Raw genomic sequence first — 21,153 nt, 5'->3', positions numbered from 1 at the left:
CCTAAACCAGCCCAGTTCGTCCCCTCCCCCCACTGCACCACACAACCAGCCCAGCTCTTCCACTCCACCCACTGCATCCCAAAACCAGTCCAACCTGTTCTTCCTCTCACCCACCCCTTCCTCCCACCCCAAGCCGCACCCCCATCTACCTACTAACCTCATCCCACCTCCTTGACCTGTCCGTCTTCCCTGGACTGACCTATCCCCTCCCTACCTCCCCACCTATACTCTCTCCACCTATCTTCTTTTCTCTCCATCTTCGGTCCGCCTCCCCCTCTCTCCCTATTTATTCCAGTTCCCTCTCCCCATCCCCCTCTCTGATGAAGGGTCTAGGCCCAAAACGTCAGCTTTTGTGCTCCTGAGATGCCGCTTGGCCTGCTGTGTTCATCCAGCCTCACATTTTGTTGTCTTGAATAATGGGAGGGTGTGAGGTTCCCCTGTCAGAGCTACAGACTGGACAATGCAGAGCAGACATTTATCACAGTCACACAGGCTGTATTTCAGACTTGATCGTGTATATGTGTGTATGTGGAAAGGATGTTTGCTCTTGTGGGAAAGTGCAGGCCTAGCGTTCAGAGTTTAAACATATTGGGCCATCCATTTAAAATAGAAGCGAAGAAATATTTTTCACTCAGGATTGAGAATCTGTGGAATTCTGTTCCTCAAAAGGCAGAAGATGTGCAATTTTGAAATAATGTTAAGGCAGACGGAGATAGATACTCAAGAGAGAGAAAGACAGTTGGGAATGTTGCGGGAATGTGGAGTTGAGGTTAAAATCAGATCAGCTGTGATCTTATTGAATGGGGGCAGCAGGCACGAAGGGCCGAGTGGCCTGCTCTTGTTGGGACTGGCTGGGCAGAATCCAAACGGCAGGAAGTCAAAAACCGGAAAGTTGGACATGGATTTAGCACTGGAACAACACAGGAAAGGGCAGTGGGGAGCATATACAAGTCGAAGATGGGACCATCAGTCGCAAGGACAACGGGGTTAGGGTTCAGGGCTTTGAACAGGGGAATAACTGATTTAAAGGAGAGACAGGCAGCATCTAACGAGGCAGACCTGTTTATAAAGTCAGTGAACCTGGGCCTCCGGAGAGGAAATTGGATGGTCAGCATTGATGAAGGTCTTGGGAGGTGTGATCCAGCTGGATGTTGTATCCTTGGGATCAGACACTTTTTTTTAAAAGGAATTGGAAATGTTGGAATTCTTTTTTTAAAAAAAAGTCCGTCTCTCCTACGAGCGTGAGCAGAAAGAAGCAAACACAGTGTTTCCATTTCTAAATTGCATTAACGAGTCCATGACTCGTCAAAAACCGGGAAAAGACCCAGAGAGAGAAAAAAAACTCTTATTGTTTCCTGGGCTTCTCATTTCAGTTTCTATTTCCGAACCCCGGTCAGTTCATCGTCATGTTTTGTGTTTGTAAACCAATCTGCACAGGGGACAGAAACATCCACCCCCCTGACAACACCAACTGAACTGATCGAGTTAAACCTCTTCCTCTCCTGCCTCTAGCCAATCTCTGTGATCTCTGATGTCCATCGCATTAAAGTAAATCTGTGAATTTTTTTGCTGCACTGTGTTGCTGGGGAAATATAAACTGCAGGCAGACCTGAGAAACTCATCAGCAAGTCTCTCACAGGATTAATGATTTCGATAAAGTGCTATCTAAATCCAAATCTCTCCTTCAGCCGTTACTTTAAAAAAAATTTGTTTCTGCATTGATTCTGCATTTTCTGTTCATAATTCTCTGAAAATGATCGTGTGCGAGCACATCAACACAACTCTGAGCACCATGTGGTTTCCAGGAAGTTGGTGTTGATCTCGAGAAATTTTGATGACGTTGGGAAACAGAAACTGAGCAGTGACCCTGTATAAAGGCAGAATAAGTCTGCGCACAGAACGCTCAAGTCTGTCGTCCCGTGCTGCAGTCTGAACCCCAACAAAATATATTCCTGCATCCAGGCAGCTGGCATAATGCTGAGATCGATAAAAACCGTAGTCATAATGCACCCTTTTGGGACCATGATTTTATTCTGCCTGCTCCTCACTCTCTGGTTTTCATTAACATCTCCAAATCCACAGCGAGAGGGCATCCAGCTCCAACAACAAAACACACAATTCTGGGAAAATCTCAAGACGATGGAGGAGAAAATGACAGGTCTGGACAATGATCTGAAGAAGACTCAGGAGGAGAAAGAGAAGGAGGTGGTGAGCGATAGACCCAGATGTTTACGGGGGAACCATCAGCTTAGATATACAGAGGGGAGGGCTGGGCTTATTTAACTCAAACCCAAAGGAAGATGCTTCTATACTGACCCTCTTATTGAAGGTCAATCAACAGAAAGCAGCAGGCTGACAGAACAGTGCATTGTCACAGGGCCATTGCTGAGGGAGCGCTGCACTGTCGGGGGGGTCAGGGCTGAGGCAGCGCTGCGCAGTTGAAGGGTCAGCGCTGAGGGAGTCTCACACTGCCAGCAAACATTGTAATCATGGAGTCCCAATCAAACATAGGATTGGAGCAGGGTTGTGGCAGAGATGGCAGATAGTGATGATAATGAGCTGGCAGAAACCACTGCACCTGCCTTGCCTGTGATAATGCCATGAGGAGCTTGAACAAATATATTGGTTCTTTGTTGGGAATGGCTCGGACATGACCCTTGCCACTGTATGGGCTAAGCATGGATCAGTTTGTAAATAGGTTTGTAGTCAAGTACAGCTGTGATCTACTGTCTGTTATCTATGGATTGAATGTCCTCCTTCTGTTCGTGTTTTGTTTGCTCTGTACTCTCCATTAACAGGATTCTAACAGAGCAGAGATGCTTCTGGTTTGGTATCCTGGAGACCTGGTTAAATGCTGTTTGGATCTGAATTCAAATCCCATGAAAGAAGCTGAGGAGAATTCATAATATATCTGCATTTGAGCCTGGCCTGTTGGAGACTCAAAACCCACTGCACTGTGGTTGACTGTAAAATAACCTGACAATCACTCTGCATCGAATTATAGCAGAGATCTCAACCTGTTATCTGTGACCACAGTCGTTTGAAAATGCAGCTCCCCACCACCTTCCAGAGGGTAAATAAAAATGACTCAGCCAGTAATGCCCAGTCCCATGAATTGGAATGTTGAAAAATTGCTGGGTATTTTTGTTGACTTGAAAACTACGTGAAGACCATCAGATATTGGAGGCAGCTCGACCATTTGGCACCTTGAGTTTGCTCCACTATTTGATCATAGCTGACATGTTTCTCAACCTCATTCCCCTGCCTTCTCCCCAAATCCCTTCATCTCTTTACTAATCTAAAGCCTGATTTGATTCGATTTATTGTCACATGTACCTAAGTACAGTGAAAAGCATTGTTTATGAGCAGTACAGGCAGATCATAGTGAGCTAGGACATACAGATGACAGGTTGCAAAAAAAAACTTGGACAGAATGAGACAAACAGGTTACAGGATGTGTGTTAGACAAAATCTACATTAGCAAGATTAGGATTATCTGAAGTTAGAGAGCTCATTCATCAGTCTTTTTAACAGAAGGGAAGAAGCTGTTCCTGAACCTGCTGGTGCATGTGTTCAGGCTTCTGCCACCTGATGTAAGAAGCTGTGGGAGATCATTACCAGGATCTGATGGGTCTTTTATGATGTTGACCACATTTCTGCGACAGTGAGCTGAGTAAATATAGGCCATGGATGGAAGGTTGGTTTCCGTGACGGTCTGGGCTGTGCACACCACCTTCTGTAGTTTCTTACAGTCCTGGGCAGAGCAGTTTCTGTACCAGGCTGTTATGCACCCGGACAGGATGCTTTCAGTGGGCATCTGTAGAAGTTGGTGAGGGGCCTTATGGACATGACAAATTCCCTGAGCTGTCTGAGGAAGAGGAGGTGCTGTTGTGCCTTCTTGACTTGTATCTATGTGGGAATTCCAGGACAGGTTGTCGGTTATCATCACTCCAAGGAACTTGACACTCTCTGCTCTCTCAAACCTCAGTCCCATTGATGTAGATGGGGCTATGTTCTCCTTTCTTTCTGAAGTTGATGATCAGTTCTTTAGTTTTGCTGATGTCGAGAGACAGATTGTTCTCATTGCATCCTGTCACCAAGCCCTCTGTCTCCTTTCTGTATTCTGACTCATCGCTGTTTGATATCGGTCCCACTACAGTGGTATCACCACCAAACTTGTAGATGGCGTTCATTCAGAATTTGGCTACACAATCATGGATGTACAGGGAGTACAGAAGGGGGCTCCTCGCTGATTGCAGCCTTTGGGTCAGAAAGCTGGGGATCCAGTTGCAGAGGGCGGAGTCGAGACCACAGTCACAGAGTTTTGAGATCAGTCTGGAGGGGGTAATGGTGTTGAAGGCGGAGATGCAGTCAATAAGCAGGAATTTGATGGAGGTGTCCTTTTTGTTCTGATGTTCCATGGCCAAGTGCAGGGAACAAGTGCGGTAGGCCTGTTATGTTGACAGGCAAATTGTAGGTGATTGAGGCAGGCCGGGAGGCTCGAGTTGATGTGGGATGTGACCAGCCCTGCTCTCTGTCTCACATACTGTCAGTGACCTGGCCTCCATAGACCTCTGTGGCAATAAGTTCCACAGAAGAAATACAATATATCCAATGCAATACCCTTTTTATTGTCATTGTAGGAGTACAGCAAAAAACTTTTACAAAGTCTGCCTATTTATGCCAACATTTTAGGCACAAGGACCTTGGTATAATCCTTGGATACATCAGAGGGATAAAAGTAGTTGCTTCATTATGTCGTTGTAAATAAGTTAAAAATAGGAATATAATAAGGGTTATGTTAAGGGGTTAATATTCCAGTGTTTGAAGGTAAGGACTGTCCCCTCACTCTGGTCTCTAACCAAGGCATGCTCTGCACGCTGCTGTGGGGGCTATTTCCCATGTACTGCTCCAGGGCTCGCTGCCCACGGTGTTCCGGGGTTCACGGGGCATGCCTGCAGGCCCCTGAGAGCAAGGCCACACCACTCTCCCCGGGGTCTCTATCCGCTCTCCCCGGGGTGTCTACCTCCTCTCCCCGGGGCCTATACCTGCTCTCCCCAGGGCCTATACCTGCTCTCCCCAGGGTCTCTACCTGCTGCCTTGGGGTCTCTACCCGCTCTCCCTGGGGCCTATACCCGCTCTCCCCGGTGTCTCCACCCGGTCTCCCCGGGGTCTCTACCTGCTGCCCTGGGGTCTCTATCCGCTTTTCTGTGGGTCTCCACCCCCTCTCCCTGGGGTCTCTGCCCACTCTCTCCAATGTCTCTACCCGCTTTCCCCGGGGTCTCCACCCCGTCTCTCCGTGGTCTCTACCCACTCTCCCCAGGGCCTCTACACTCTGTTCCTGGGGGGCCTATACCCACACTCTCTGGGGTCTCCACACCACCCCCCCCCCCCCCCCGCCACCCTGGGGTCTCTACCCACTCTCCCCGGGGTCTCTACCTCCTCTCTCCAGGGTCTCTGCCCACTTTCTCTGGGGTCTCTGCCCACTCCGTCCGGGGCCTCAGCCCCTCTCCCTGGGGGTCTATATCCACTCTCTCCAGGGTTTATACCCACTCTTCCTGGCGTCTCTACCTCCTCTCCCTGGGGCCTCTACCTGCTCTGTCTGGGGTCTCTGCCTGTTGTCCCCAGGATCTCTGCCACTCTCTCTGGGGCCTCTACCCGCTGTCCCCAGGATCTCTACCCGTTCTCCACAGGATCTCTACCCGCTCTCCCCGGGGTCTGCAGCCCCTCTCCCCGGGGCCTTTACCCATTCTTCCCAGGGTCTCCACCTCTTCTCCCTGGGGTCTCTACCCACTCTCCCCGGGGTGTCTACACTCTCTCCCCGGGGGGGCCTATACCCACAATCTCCGTGGTCTCTACACCCCCCCCCCACCCCGGGGTCTCTACCCACTCTCCCCAGGGTCTCTACCTCCTCTCTCTGGGGTCTCTCCCCACTCGCTCCAATCCTCCCTCCATAGTTCGGTTCAAAAGTGTTATCCCTTTGTTCTGAGGCTGTGCCTTTGGGTCCCAGTCTCTCCCATGAGTGGAAACATCTTCCACTCTATCCAGACCCTACAGAGTTTTGTAAGTTTCAATCAGAATCCCTGTGAATTGGTTAGATTTTTAGTTTGTGCTATGGTCTCGGCTTTCAGGTGCAGCAGTGATCCTTTCCTGAGCATGAGGCCTTGCAGCCCAGGTTCACTTGTCTTGATCCTCGTGAAGGTGAAATCTCAAAGGGAAAGAGCCCATGACCAACACAGTCTCTAGACACCTTCCTTTCAAAGCTGGACTCGAACCCCAATTCCTGAAGGGAGACACCTTCAACAGAGTCAATTTGCTGATGATATTTAAGCCTGTTCTTTAATGAATGTATTTCTGACCTGAAATGTAATCAGAATCCTTGCGCCTACTCAAAATCCAGTATCGTCTGAGCTCTCTTAAAGGGGACTGAAGGATACTTTCACAATATCTCAATTTCGATGTTCAACTATTTTATCTTTTTAAACAGACATCATTGCAAAAACGGATCACCTTTCAGGAGGAAATCATCGCAAAGCAACAGAATCAAATTGGCGACCTGAGCAAGAGAAACACCAATCTGCAAGGTCAGCACAACAAGAGCAAACTGCATTTCTGTAATGCCTTGAATGTAGTAAACATTTCAAAAGGCTGCACGTCTGTGTGACAAGATAAAATCTCATGCCGATCTGCTTGAGGAATACTTTTGACGAAGTAGTGTTTCTAAAGAGCAGGATAAGAGAGACAGAGAGCAGGAGAGATTTAGCGGGGGCAGTTGCAGAATTTACAACCTGGGCAGCTAAAGAAATGGCCCAGCAACTTAAACAGGACACTGAAAACTTGGATGACAGATGTGAATGAATGAACTTAGCTCTGAGCTCGCAGATCGCACAAAAGTAGGTGAGACAATAAGTGGTGGCAATGAAACAAAGAATCTGCAGAGGGATATTGATGGGTGAAGTGAGTGGGCATAAACTTGGCAAATGGAAAATATGGGAAAAATGTGAGGATGTGCACTTTGGCAGGAAGAGTAGAGGAGCTGAATATTGTTTAAATGGAGAAAGCTGCAACCCAGAGGGATTTGGAAGCCCTTGTACATAAATCTCTAAAAGCTAGCGTACAATTTCAGTGTGTAATAGGGAAAACAAATCAAATATTGATCTTTATTTCAAACGGAATGGATATAAAAAGGGAGGTCTTGCTAAAACTATACTAGTTAGATCACAGCTAGAATTCTGTGAACAGTTTGGTCCCCTTGGAAAGATACTCTGGTGTTGGAAGCAGTCCAGAGGAGGCTCACCAGATTGATCCCAGGTAGGGAGTGACTGTCTTATGAGGAGATGCTGATGTATAGGCTTGTACTGATTGGAGGCGACCTGATTGAAACACTCATTAGTCACAGTCCTTAGGTTAATTATCTCAAATCCACCAGTGGTCAGGGACAGGAGGGTGTGGCTACCAGTGAAGCTGGAAATAATGCTGAAAGAGCCTCAGCCCTTGAGTCCTGTCTGATAGGTTTGAGATTCTTGCTTCCTGTGTGGGTGAGAGAGGGGGCTATAGGGAGGATGAACAAACTGACCATAGCTCAGTCGCATTGGGAGCCATTCAAGGTGACACAGAAAAGAAAAATGTAATCAAGGATAGTATAGTCAGAGGAATAGACACTGCTCTTTGGGCATGATTGAGAGTCCCAGAGCCTGTGTTGCCTGCCTGGTCCTCAGGTTCAGGATCTTTCATTTGGGCTGCAGAGGAACTTGAAGGGTGATGGAGAAAGTACGGTTATCGTCGTCCACAAAGGTGCCAATGATATAGGAAGAGGAAAGATGTTCTGTTGAGGGAATAAGAACAGTTTGGGGCTATATTAAAAAAGCAGAACCAAAAAGGTAATAATTTCCAGATTATTACCTGACCTATGAGCAAATTGGCACAGTGTCAGCAAGATTCAAGAGGTAAACACGTGGCTGAAAGATTGTGTGGGAGAAATGGGTTCAAATTCATGGGACATTGGCACTGAGGAAGGAGGGGACTGTTCCAATGAGACAGACGTCACCTGAATCACGCTGCGACCAGAGTCCTGGTGAATCACAAAAGTAGGGCTGGGGATCAGGCTTGAAACTGAATAGTGGGGATAATTGTGAAAAAAGTTAATTTGGGGAGAGGGCTCAGCAGAGGTTATTAAAATTTCCAGAACAAGTAATAGGGCAGACAGTGTGGAAAGTGTCAAGAATCTTACTTCAGGCACAGAATATGAGGGGATGACTGTGAGAAAGGGGCAGAGGGTGTTGGAATTAAATGCACACAGTATACAAAATGAGGTAAATGAGCATGTCACGCACTTTGAAACTGGCAGGTACAATGTTGTGGGTATCACAGAGACACGGCTGCAAGGGGCTCAGGGCTGGGAACTAAATATCCAAGAATATGCATTCTATTGAAAAGACAGTCAGATGGGTAGGGGTTGGGACTACCTTGTGAGTAAAAAGTGAAATTAAATCGATAGCAAAATCTGATATAGATTCAGAAGGCATAGAATCTGTGTAGGTGGAGTTGAGGAAATGCAAAGGGAAAAATGATCCTGATGGGAGCTATGTACAAGTCTCCTAGCAGTAGTCAGAGTTTGGGGAAGAAAATGAAAAGGGAGCATGAAAGGCACTACAACAATAATCATGGTGGATGGAGGGGGGGGACTTCAATATGCAGGTGAGCTGGAAACACCCAGTTGCAGTGGATCCCAAGAAAAGGAAAACTGAAAGAACTGCAGATGCTGTAAATCAGGAACAAAACAGAAGTTGCTGGAAAAGCTCAGCAGGTCTGTCGGTATCTGTGAAGTAAAATCAGAGTCAACATTTCTGGTCCAGTGACCCTTCCTCAGAACAGCAGCAAAGGAATTTGTGGAACGTCAATAAGTTGTTTTTTGCTTCAACTTGTAGTAAGGCCGAGTAAGGAATAGGCAATTCTGGATTAAATGATGTGAGATGAGGCAGACTTGATTAGGGAGTTTAATGGAAAGGAACCTCTGGGGAATAGCGACCATAATATCATAGAATTCACCTGCAGTTTGAAAGGGAGAAGCTGGAATCAGATGTAAGGGTAGTACAGTTGGATAAAGGTAACCACACATACACAGTTGACTGGAAGAGGAGCCTAGCAGGGAGAATAGTGGAGCAGCAGTGGCAGGAATTTCTGGGGATAATTCAGGAGTCACATCAGAAGTTAATTCCAAGGAAGAAGAAACATACTAAGGGGAGAACAAGGCAACAATAGCTGACAAGGGAAGTCAGGGACAGCGTAAAAACAAAAGAGAAAGCAAACAGTGTGATGAGGGTTAAAGGAAAGCCAAAGGATGGGGAAGCCTTTATAAACCAGCAGAGTACCAACTGAGAAAGTAATAAGCAGGGAGAGGACAAAATATGAGAATAAGCTGACTAGGAATATAAAAGAAGATTGCAAGAGTATTTTTATATTTCTAAAAGGTAAGGGGGGCAAGAATGGACATTGGATCACTGGAAAATGAAGCTGGAAAAGTAGTAGTGGTGAGAAAGTAATGGTAAGAAATGGTGGAAGAACTAAATACCATATACACTCGTGTAAAAGTCCAATTTTTTAGACTTTTTTTAAGGTTAAATTTATGGGGTTGACATTACGCAAATATTACTTTTGCGGGGGCTGAAATTCATGCTGTAGTCCAAAATACCTTATCATTAGTAGAAGCCCAATTGATCTCTAAACAAATAAAGAAAAAAAAACATATTACGGTCATTAAGTGTGGAGCTGGATGAACACAGCAGGCCAAGCAGCATCCCGGGAGCACAAACGCTGACGTTTCGGGCCTAGACCCTTCTTCAGAAAAGTTGCCTTCCTTCTGCCGATTTCAGTTTATAAATTGGTGAAACTTTAATATCTAATCTTTGAGTTCAATAGGCAGCTTTTGTGCAATTTTAGTTCTCTATCAAAGCACTAAGTTGTGCCTCTCATGATCCAAGTGCACCATCCCGCACTTGCCTCAAAACCCAAAGTTACATCCTTCTTTGATTTGTTCTGTACGTGGCTTCACGACTAACGCATTTTCCATTTTGACAATTTCCAAGTACCCACTCGATTTACTTTTTTTCTGGAATTGTGGCCACTTGCTGGGTTTACTTCTGTCAGCAAACTTTTGTTTTGGCATCATTCGAAGTTAGCTGTATACCTTTCTCCAGTCTATCACAAGTTTCTCCGAAACACAAAATTGTCTTGCTGCTACACATTTATTTGTCTTCTCTGCAACATCAGTAACTTTCAGTTTAATCGCTTCTGGATGGTTTTTTTCTTGGAGGGTATTTTTACACAAAATGATGAAGAAATTTCAAAACCTCAACTAGGTGTATGACTGTATTCATAGAATTCCTACAGTGTAGAAAATGGCCCTTTAGCCCAACAAGTCCACACCAATACGTGGAGCAGCCCATCCAGACCTGTTCCCCTATAACCCACCTACTCTACACATCCCTGAACACTATGGGAATCTAGCCTGGCCAATCCACCTAGGCTGCATATATTTGGACTGTGGGAGGAAACCGGAGCACCTGGAGGAAACCCATGCAGACACAGGGAGAACATGCAAACTCCTCACAGATAGTTGCCCAAGGCTGGAATTGAACCCGGGTCCCTAGCAGTGTGAGGTAGCAGTGCTAACCACTGTGCCACCACTTCCAGGAGTGCCTGACTCTGGCCTGATGCCTCTTAAACTTTCATGCCAAATTCTTCCATTTCCGTTTTCTCTTGTCTAGTTTTGTTTTAGTTTCTCCAACTAACATTTTATCTTTTGATTTCTGATTTTAAAAAATTTTCAAACATTTTCGAACAGTCTCACCGATCATTTCCTCATCATGGCATTTATGTACACAATAATACCTTGACTCACAAATATTGATCTGTTATCTGTGAAGCACTAGGGTCAACTTTTACGTGAGATACATGGAAAATTCAAGATTTCTAGGCCAAAAATAGGGGGTCGACTTTTACATAAGATGACTTTTACTCGAGTATATACAGTCGCTACTTCGCACTAATCAGGGTCAGGTGGCAGAGATTAATGTAGTGGCTATCATGAAGGAGAAGGTATTGGGGAAGCTGAAAGGTCTGAAGGTAAATAAGTCATCCAGATCAGACCGACTGCACCCCGGCATTTTGAAGGAGATAGGTTAGGAGGTTGTAGAGGCACTGCGAGTGATCGTTCAGGAACAACTGGAGTCAGGGAGGATCATAGAGGACTGGTAAATTGCTAATGCAACATTCCTTTTTTAAGAAGGGAGAAAGGCAGAAGACTGGAAACTGTAGGCCAGTTTGGTCATTGGTAAGATTATAGAATGCATTATTAAGGATAAGAATAATTGGAGGTGCACGATAAAATAGGGCTCAGGCAGCACACCTTTCTCAAGGGGAGGTCATGCCTGACAAATCTGTTAGAATTTTTTGAGGAGGTAATGAGCAAATTAGACAAAGAAAAGCTGGTGAACATGATCTATTTGGATTTGCAGAAAGCCTTTGAGAAAGTACACAGAAGGCCAGTAAATAAGCTAAATGTGTGAAGTGTTAGGGGTAAAGTACTGGCATAGATAGAGGATTGGTTGGCTAGCAGAAGGCAGAGGGTGGGGTAAAGGTAATGCAGTGTGCAGCTGGATGAACACAGCAGTCTAGGCAGCATCAGAAGAGCAGGAAAGCTGACGTTTCGGTTCGGGACCCTTCTTCAGAAATGGCCTGAAATGTCAATTTTCCTGCTCGGCTGATGCTGCCTGGCTGGCTGTGTTCCTCCACCTCCCACACTATGTTATCTCTGACTCCAGCATCGCCTGTTCTTACCATCTCTGGATGGGGTAAAGGGATTGCTTTTCAAGATAGCACCTGGAATTCCACAGGGATCTGTGTTGGGACCACAGCAGTACACGTTATACAATGACAAACGGGACAAGATAACTGAGGGCATTAATACTAAGATTGCAGGTGACACAAAGATAGGCAGAAGGACAGTTGGTGTTAAGGAAGCAGGGAAGCTGTAGAAGGACTTGGAAAAGTTTGGAGAGCGGGCAAAGTAGCGGCAGTTGGAATACAATGTGAGAAAGCCAAGTTACGCACTTTGGTGGGAAGAGTAGAGAAATAGACTTTCCTAATCGAGGAAAATCTTACAAAATCTGAAGCCCAAATGGACTTGGGAGTCCTAGTTCAGCATTCACTTAAGACTAACATGCAGGTTCACTTGGCCATTTGGCAGACAGATGCAATGTTAGTCTTCACTACAAGAGGGTTACAATACAAGAACAGGGATGTATTGCTGACGCTATGTACAGCCCTGGTCACACATACAAACTCTTTCTCACACACACACACACACACACACACACACACACACACACACACACACACACACACGCAATCACGTTCTCTCACACACACTCACTTTCAGATACATTCACACATGCAATAACACACAGACACTATAATATACACACACACACATACACATATACACAGACACACACATACACAGACACACACAGACACACACACACACACACACACACACGATAGAACTGTAGTGGTTCAAACAGGGGGCACTGCAGTTGGGAAGTGGACAAAGCAATGCACCTCACGGTGGAATGACACATTATGCTCATGACCTGGGCTTAAAGGATGGATCGTCTGTTGGCTAATCCTCTCTAACCCATTTCTCATTAGGAATCATTTGACTAGACTCTGAGTGCAGGAGGACTCTGTCCTGTTGCCAAGGAAGTAACCCAGCACTGGGCTCACTGTGCAATGGATTGGGGCCATGCACTCTGTGGAGCGAGTCTGTGTAACCCACGGCTTATTGCCCCTCTGATAGCAGGATGACACTCTGCCCTTGCTCACTCCTAGCTGCACCAGCCAGGAAAGTCTACCTCCCTGGCTAATTGTTACTCCCCTGCCTCTGGGCACTTCAACGTTGAGACAAACCTGCACCCTTCTATCTCCCTCAGCTGTCCCAACCTCTCCTGGTGGCAACAGTGAGGTCTCAGAACTGACTGCCCTTTGTGCCAACTGCATGATGAACTCTGGCACTGTCCCCAGGTGGATGGTGCACCAACTGGTAGGATATTTGTGGAAAATTTAGTCCCACTAACTAAGGACCTGCTCTTTCAGTCCCAACAGCAGAGGATATAATGGAGAGACTTTAAATTGTGTGTCAAACACAGTCTGGAAACTGAAAAGGCCCCAGGAGCAAGTTAAGGGCTTTATTTCAGAGGGATGGTGTTCACTGGGATTTCAAGTTTTCTCTTTTTCCAGATGAACTTCAGTTTCACAGGAAGAAACTTTCTGAGAGGGAACAGCAACTGCATGAGCTGACTGGAAATCTGCGTGAGAAAGAGAGCGAATTCATTGAGTTAGCTGATCATAATTCACAACTGGCTTCACAACTGTGAGAGTTTATGTCTTTTTAAATATAATTTTATATTGAGAATTGTTGGGGAAAGTCAAAAGCCCAGAGATTGCTCACAGCAGAACAAAAATGGAGATATGGAAAGGAATACCAGACAAAGAATGTTTTGCAGGTCAATGGGAGATAATGAAAAGAATGGGACCCTCTTTCAGACAGCCAGTAAATGCTGCAAGACCTGAATGGCCACCTTTGGCTTGAATTAACATCCTAATGTAAAACAAAGAACTGTGAAGACTGGAAATCTGAAACAGAAAATGCTGGAGAAACTCAGCAGGTCTGGAAGCGCCTGTGGAGAGAGAAACAGAGTTAACGTTTTGAGTCCAGTTACACTAACTCTGCTTTCTCCCACAAGTAATGTCAGTCTGGCTGATCTTCTCCTGCAGTTTCTGTTTTTGTTTATATTAATATAGCACCTTTTCCAATCTCAGCATTTCCCAAAGCATTTTACAGCCAGTAATGTCCTTTTGAAGTACTCTTACTGTTCTAATCTAGGAAACACACTTCAAAATCCTGCAGACAGCAAGTTATAATGGTGTGATGAAATCCTCTCATTTCCTTCACCAGTGCTACCTTTTCTGAAGATTCCTTAAGTTTTCCAGTTTATTAATCAGCTTCTAACAACTTGCTCTTACACACTCTGTTTGATGATAATTAAAATACACTGTTTTTCTATCACCACTTTTATTTTCTATTCTACTCTTTCTGTTCACTGGAATGGCTTCTGCCTTCTCCCTAATGCAAGATCCTTGCCAATTCCTCCAGTTACCTTATCAATTTCCACAGGACAACTTCCTAAACAAAGCTGTTGGTGAGAAATCCAATTTACATCTACAAGAGCTGCTGCCCCTTGAACTTGAGAACTTGATGTTCATCCAAATAGGGTTTGACAGTTATTAATTCTCAATCTGAATTTTTCGATAAATGTCATTTCCTTAACATTTTCAAAAGGTTGCTCAAGATAAATTGAACAAAATCAACAACCACATTTCTGTTCCCTGACAAACTCAACAAATATCCAACTGGATTTCACTTTCACTGTCCCAAATCTTGACTGGTAAGTTCCAGGAACAAGCTGGTGGTGTGAGCCAGCACAGTTTTTACTGTCTCATAATCTAAGGATCATACTTCCGAAACTAAAACAAAGTTGCTGGAAAAGCTCAGCGGGTCTGGCAGCATCTGTGAAGGAAAAAACAGAGTTAACATTTCGGGCCTGGTGACCCTTCCTCAGAACTGGACCCGAAATGTTAACTCTGTTTCTTTCCTTCACAGACGCTGCCAGGCCTGCTGAGCTTTTCCAGCAACTTCTGTTTTTGTTCCTGATTCACAGCATCCACAGTTCTTTCGGTTTTTATATTGTACTTCCAAAAGTCTGGAATAAACACTTTCCACTTTGCCAGCAAGAATACTTCGTAGTGCAACAGTCTGAGACCTTTGGCCGTGTAAAATCTTTAATAACATCCTCAAATGAGGGAAATAAATAACCTCTCTACCCCTTTTTCTGTAAATTTAAGAATAAAGGGAAGATGTTTGGTTACATCAAACTTCCAAATGGCTTTTCCATCCTTATTTAAACTATGAGCCCACTTGATACACCTACCCAAGTCTTTCTTTTCCCAGTTCTGTCTCTTTGAAATCCAAACTTAAACATTTACCTCTATTTCAAGCTGCTTTATGTGCAAGTGAATTCTGATCAATTGAAGCCATGTTGCATCTGATTTAGACTTTCCTACTTCCAACCCGTACACTGCACTGTTACCTTTACTATCTCCGCTATCTAAACCCTTGCTTTTAATCCTTGTAAGAGTGACCTCTGCAAAGGCAGTAAGAGACTCATAGACAGCAAAGTTAAGCAGCACTTTAGAACTTAATTCAAGCAAAACAGTGGTGTAGATGCAAGGGGAGGGGGTCGAAGACTCAGCCAGGAGTTTGAACTTTCTCTGAATAAAATGGCAATAAAGTACAACTTTTATACCATTACACAAACAGGCTGACACGATCCCGAAGCTATTAATTGCTATCCACCTCTTGCATGAGCAGTAAATCTACCAACACCGCACAGTTTACTATCAGTGATATATGGCTCCTGTATTATCACACACTGGGGCTTAGTGCTCATTGGAACCTTTATCACAATAAATATGAAGTTACTCCAGCGTTCCGATCCCAATTCCTTGCCACTAACATTGACAGACGAGTTTGTTTTCGGCCTGGAACATCTCATAGCCTGTTCCCTTGGGAACTATCTTTCAACTAGCTGTCTGTCTCCGCAGCAGCAAGCAAGTGCAACTTTGAATCCTTATTTTTAACCCTTACCTACATATTTGTCTCTTTCTACAGATCTGTGAGAAAACTTTACTTCTATAAGAAATCTACACGTACACACCCTTTCCCCCCTTCAATTCTAATTTCTCTGCTAATACTATCAATCCTTGCAAATAACTCAGGGATTGCTCATTTCAAAAAGTAATAGATAACTGGGAGGATTTCAGCACAGTGATCAGATCATGTGTCTATCTGTTGCCGGTCAAGGGAAAATTAGTAGGCAAGGGGATAACTAATTTGGTTCTTTCTTGAAATCACGTTTTGGGATCTTTGGTGATAAAAATTCTAAAACCCACTTGAGATGGAAACGTCACTTTTACGTCACATCAGAGAGACAGCAGCTTCCTAAATGCAGCACTGCCTCCAGTAAAGTGGCTATAACTGCTCTTTCATTGGACAGATAGAGACAACTGGTGACAAGGATGACCACACCTAACATTCAGAGTGACCTCAGGCAGAGCAGCAATTGTACCCACGCTATTGGCAACACTCTCCTCACAAACCACCCATATAACCAAACAAACTAAACAAACTGTCTCAAGTACTGGCACCATAGGTTATGTCCCCAGAATAGAGTGGCAGAATCCCTACACTGCAGGTAGAGTCCACATTCTATCGATTCCCTTTGACCAAGAGGGCGTGTTTCAATAGAACTTCCCAACAGGAAGGTAAAGGAGTGGGCAAAGTCTGTGATGGCCTGTCAGTGTTGGCTCAGTGGCTCGCACTGCAGCCTCACAGCACCAGGGGCCCAGGTTTGATTCCAGCCTCGAGTAACTGTCTGTGTGGAGTTTCTCTCTGTATCTATGTGAGTTTCCTCCGGGCACTCTGGTTTCTTTCCACAGTCCAAAGATGTGCAGATTAGGGTGGATTGGCCGTGCTAAATTGCCCCATAGTATGCAGGAATGTGTAGGTTAAGTGGATTAGCCATGGGAAGTGCAGGGTTACAGGGATAGGTTAGGGGGGTGGGTCTGAGTGGGATACTCTTCAGAAAGTTGGTGTAGACTTGTTGGGCTGAATGGCCTGTTTCACACTGTAAGGATTCTATGTTTACTCTTGGTGACAAATTCTAACTTTATCTGTGTTCCTTCTTGCAGAGATGTATCTTGGAAGAAGGCCTGCCCAAAACACACAGATAACAGCTGGTTGAGCTTTCCGATCTGCATTGCTGGTTATTGTGTTGGTTTCGGCTCCTGCTAGAGAGTCAATGGTGAGGCACATCAAAAAGCCAAAGAGCCTGTGGTTTGCATCCCCAGTCTGCAACAAGAACTGGAGATAGGGGACGGCTGTGAGGAGAGATGGGCTTGAGGAGACTGCGATGAACTGGGCGAGGCAAGAAGATTATAAAAGTTTTTCAATCATTTTCTCCATCGTATAGGATTTTTCCAAATATCTGGAGTTGGAAGGCAGTCCTGAACACCTGGTGCTGAAACAAACTCCCATGTGCAAAGAGGAATTAGCTTAACTGCTTTCATTGGAAGAAAGATTGACTTCACTGAATAGTGACCCATGTTGGAGCCCAAGGAGTACCAGACATGGTTATTATTTTATACAGAGAGGAGCAGAGTCACTTTTCTTGAGACCCGCAAGTCACTTTATTAATGTGTTAGAGAAAATATGTAGCTCATACATTTTACCCTGAACTAGACCCTATTTATACACCCACTAGGATCATTAACATTCCCCAAATGGCCACAAGCTAATACCTGAGCAGTATCGCTGCTGCTACCAAGAGCTGATACTGGCCAGGAATTCTACTCCCTCTCTCTCCCTCTGTCCGTCTGTCTCTCCTTCAAATTCATCACTGCATCCTTGACACGGGGTTCTCTTCCAAAGTCTTTGCTGGCTCCATGCCCGAGAGTTTCCTTCTTATCCTTGTATCTCTCTCAGGTCGTACTGTCTCTTTCCTGCTCAGTCAGTTTTATTCTCTCCCCACATGCCTGTACCTCACTGGCCCTGACCCAGAGACTGAGGTAGCATTACCTTATTATTTCTCGTCCAAATAAGGTTTTTGTATGAGCTCACCTTGTTTGCTTTTTGCAGAGCTTAGTTGTACAGCTCGTCCCTATCGGTGGACCTATACCTGGACTCGGGTCATTTTTAATTCACAAGCTGTCTTTTTTGCTGTTGCGTCAGCAGTTGTATCCACAGGATTCCATGCAGCATGTCAGCTGCTGTCTCTCTGCAGATCCAGGCTGACATCCCATCGAGAGTCACGTAGAATCGTAGAATCCCTACGGTGTGGAACAGTAACACAAACCCACTTCTCTGTGATGTGGGTGGGAAGCAAAATCCTTTCTAGCAGAAAGATTGTCCAGTGGTGACACAGGAATGGGCATCTTGCTAAAACTCTTGCTTTTCCTTGCTCTGGTGGGAAAATCCCACTGCTAATTGTTGCACCTGTGTCTTCATAGTAACCACATGAAGGCCTCCTTCTAAGGAATGGTCTTGGGTTTGCTGGACATTGAGGTCAATAGAGGAGTGCGGTTTCCAACATTTTCTAATAGCAATATGCAGTCAGCTGCTGGGGACGTAGGAGACACAGGATGTTAGAAGGTCACTCCATGTGTCAGTCCCACTTCAGGTGCAGGCCATATACACCCTACCCAGTCACAAACTCCCCATTTCACTTCCTTCAATCCTTGTACATGCCAATGACCAACTGTAATTTCTGTCCTTGAAACTGTAATGTTTCCTCACCTTTTACCTGTCCAGTCCTCAGGACTCAAAGACCCAAGATTTACTTTAGCCACTGCATTGCCATTGCTCCTTCCCTGTCCCTCCTGCAATCTGAACTTTGGCTCTTCACTTCTCAATAAAACCAGGGCAAATTACATGGTTAAGAGATACATCATGCTGCCAAATCATTGTCAGATTGGCACATTGAGGTTCACCAGACATATTCCCGGGATAGCGGGACTGGCCTGTGAAGAGAGTTTGAGGAAACTGGGCCTATATTTACCAGAAGAATGAGAGGTGATTGCGCTGAGACCTACAAAATGCTTAAAAGCACAGAGAGATCAGATTTTAATTTAATTTGTATTTTTAAATTCATTCACAGGATGAGGGCATGACTGGCCAGGCAGCATTTATTGGCCATCCCTAATTGCCCAGAGGGCAGTTAAGAAACAACCACATTGCTGGGGGTCCAGAGTTACATACAGGCCAGACCAGGTAAGGGCAGCACCAGTGAATCAGATGACTTTATCCAACAATAGATTCGTGGTCATCATTAGACTCTTCATTCCAGACTTATTTTTAAATTGAACTCAAGGTCCACCATCTGCTGTTGCAGTATTTGAACCCAGGTCCCCAGAATATTAATCAGGTCTCCTGATTACAGTCCTACAATGATACCATGAGAAATCTTAAAGAGCTTGCACCAGCCCATGGGGCTGAACGGCCTCCTCCTGAGCTGTGTAATTCAATGATACTGTCAGGAAACTATGTAATATAGCACCGAGTTAATTGGGAATGTCTGTATATTTACGATAACAATTTTGTGCAGATTTGCAATAAAGTAACATCTTTTAAAAACTCATCTTGTCTCAAACAGATAGATGTTGTTGCTTTCTCTCATTTCCAGCTGAAATGACCATTGTGATGAATTGTATCGAATGAAGTTTACAAGAATATGTTATATTATTGAAATACATGAGATTCTGAGGGGGCTTGACAGGTGAATGCAGCATTGTTACTTTCTCTTGTGGGAGAGACAAGAACACAATGACACACTTGAAGAATAAGGATTCTCCCATCTCAGATAGTGCTAGAAGAAAAATATCTTTGCCTCAGAGGATTGTGGATCTAGAGAACTCTCTTCCCCAGAAAGTGGAGGGTCCAGGAGGTGAAGATTTTGGTAGGTAGGTGCTTGACTGACAAAGGAGTCAATGGGTGGCTAGAAAAATGCAGTTGAAGCAGATCAGCCATGATTTCATCCGAACGATTGAGTAGATCTGAGGTGCCAAACAAGCTATTCCTGCTCCTCACTAACCTGCCTCTACATTCATAGATCATAGATCACTGGAGATCCAGTGACAAAGAGACTTAACTGTGAATGATCAACATTCCACTACCCATTTCCACATTGAGGAACTTCAGGGCAGTCACCACCCAGAGTCACATAGAGTTCCTACAGTGTAAGCAGGCCATTCGGCCCATTGAGTCCACACTAGCCATCCAAAGAGCATCGAACCCAGACCTGAACCCCCACCCTATTCTTGTAACCCCACATTTCTCATGGCTAATCCACCTAGACTGCACATCCTTGGACTGTGGGAGGAAACTGGAGCACCCGGAGGAAACCCACGCAGACACAGGGAGAATGTTCAATCTCCACGCAGACCGTTACCCAAGCGGGGAATTGAACCTAGGTCTCAGGTGAGGCAGCAATGCTAACCACTGAGCCACCGTGATACAGAGAGTCACAGAGATTTACAGCATGGATGCAAACCCCTTGGTTCAACTCATCAATGCCAACCATATATCCTAAATTAATCTAGTCCCATTTTCCAGTATTTGGTCCATACCCCTCGAAACCCTTCCTATTCATGTATACATCCAGATGCCTTTTAAATATTGCACCAGCCTCCACCACTTCTGCTGGCAGCTCATTCCATACACACACCACCCTTTGTGTGAAAATATTGCCCCTTAGGTCCCTTTTAGATCTTCCCTCTCATCTTCAACCTATGCTCACTAGGTTCCGACTCCCCCATTCCAGGGAAAATACATTGTCTAGTTACTCTATCCATGCCCCTCATGATTTGATACAACCTCTATAAGGTCACCCTCAGCCTCCAATGCTCCAGGGAAAATAGCACCAGCTTAGTTAGCTTTGTTGCTCAAATCCTCCAACCCTGGCAACATCCTTGTAAATATTTTCTGAACCCTCTCCAGTTTAACGACATCTTTCCTATAGAAGGAAGACTAGAATTGCATGCAGTATTCCAATAGTGGACTAACCAATGTCCTGTACAGCTGCAACATGTCCTCCCAACTTCTATATTCAGTGCACTGACCAATAAAGGCAAGCATACCAAATACCTTCACTGTCCTGTCTACCTGCAACTCCACTTTCAAGGAACTATGAACCTGCACTCCAAGGTCTCTTTGTTCAGCTACACTCCCCAGGACCTTACCATTAAGTGTATAAGTTCTGCTCTGATGCACCTTTCCAAAATGCAGAACCTCACGTTTACCTAAATTAAACTCCATGTGCCACTCCTCAGCCTATTGGCCTGTCTGATAAAGATCCTGCTGTACTCTGAGGTAAACTTCTTTGTTGCCCACTACCCCTCCAATTTTGGTGTTATCTGCAAACTTACCAACCATCCCTCCTACGTTCACATACAAATCATTCATATAAATGACAAAAAGCA

At 45.0% G+C, this 21,153-nt stretch overlaps 1 protein-coding gene across 2 annotated transcripts; it reads left to right on the top strand.

The window, feature by feature from the left end:
• The first annotated feature begins 1,873 nt into the window (after nucleotides 1-1,873).
• Nucleotides 1,874-19,287, top strand: LOC132206066 (centrosomal protein of 290 kDa-like). Of its 2 annotated transcripts, none has more exons than XM_059638485.1 (4): nucleotides 1,874-2,205; nucleotides 6,488-6,584; nucleotides 13,300-13,432; nucleotides 16,870-19,287. In XM_059638485.1, the coding sequence occupies exons 1-4, from the start codon at nucleotides 1,975-1,977 to the stop codon at nucleotides 16,970-16,972; spliced, it is 564 nt and encodes a 187-aa protein (XP_059494468.1). In that variant the 5' UTR covers nucleotides 1,874-1,974; the 3' UTR covers nucleotides 16,973-19,287. The 2 variants fall into 2 exon arrangements, with proteins under 2 accessions (XP_059494468.1, XP_059494467.1); XM_059638484.1 differs by having other exon boundaries at nucleotides 1,874-2,208.
• The last annotated feature ends 1,866 nt before the right edge of the window (nucleotides 19,288-21,153 follow it).

The sequence above is a fragment of the Stegostoma tigrinum genome, chromosome 30 (assembly GCF_030684315.1).
Source record: "Stegostoma tigrinum isolate sSteTig4 chromosome 30, sSteTig4.hap1, whole genome shotgun sequence".
Lineage (NCBI taxonomy): Eukaryota > Metazoa > Chordata > Chondrichthyes > Orectolobiformes > Stegostomatidae > Stegostoma > Stegostoma tigrinum.
This window is presented reverse-complemented; position numbering and strand designations above follow the sequence as displayed.

What these genes read in the sequence shown, in the direction of transcription:
- LOC132206066 (XM_059638484.1), top strand. Translation starts at nt 1,975, where the DNA reads ATGCTGAGATCGATAAAAACCGTAGTCATAATGCACCCTTTTGGGACC. An exon ending in GAGAAACACCAATCTGCAAG is followed by an intron (nt 6,585 to 13,299) that starts GTCAGCACAACA and finishes CTCTTTTTCCAG; the next exon opens with ATGAACTTCAGTTTCACAGG. An exon ending in TCACAACTGGCTTCACAACT is followed by an intron (nt 13,433 to 16,869) that starts GTGAGAGTTTAT and finishes TCCTTCTTGCAG; the next exon opens with AGATGTATCTTGGAAGAAGG.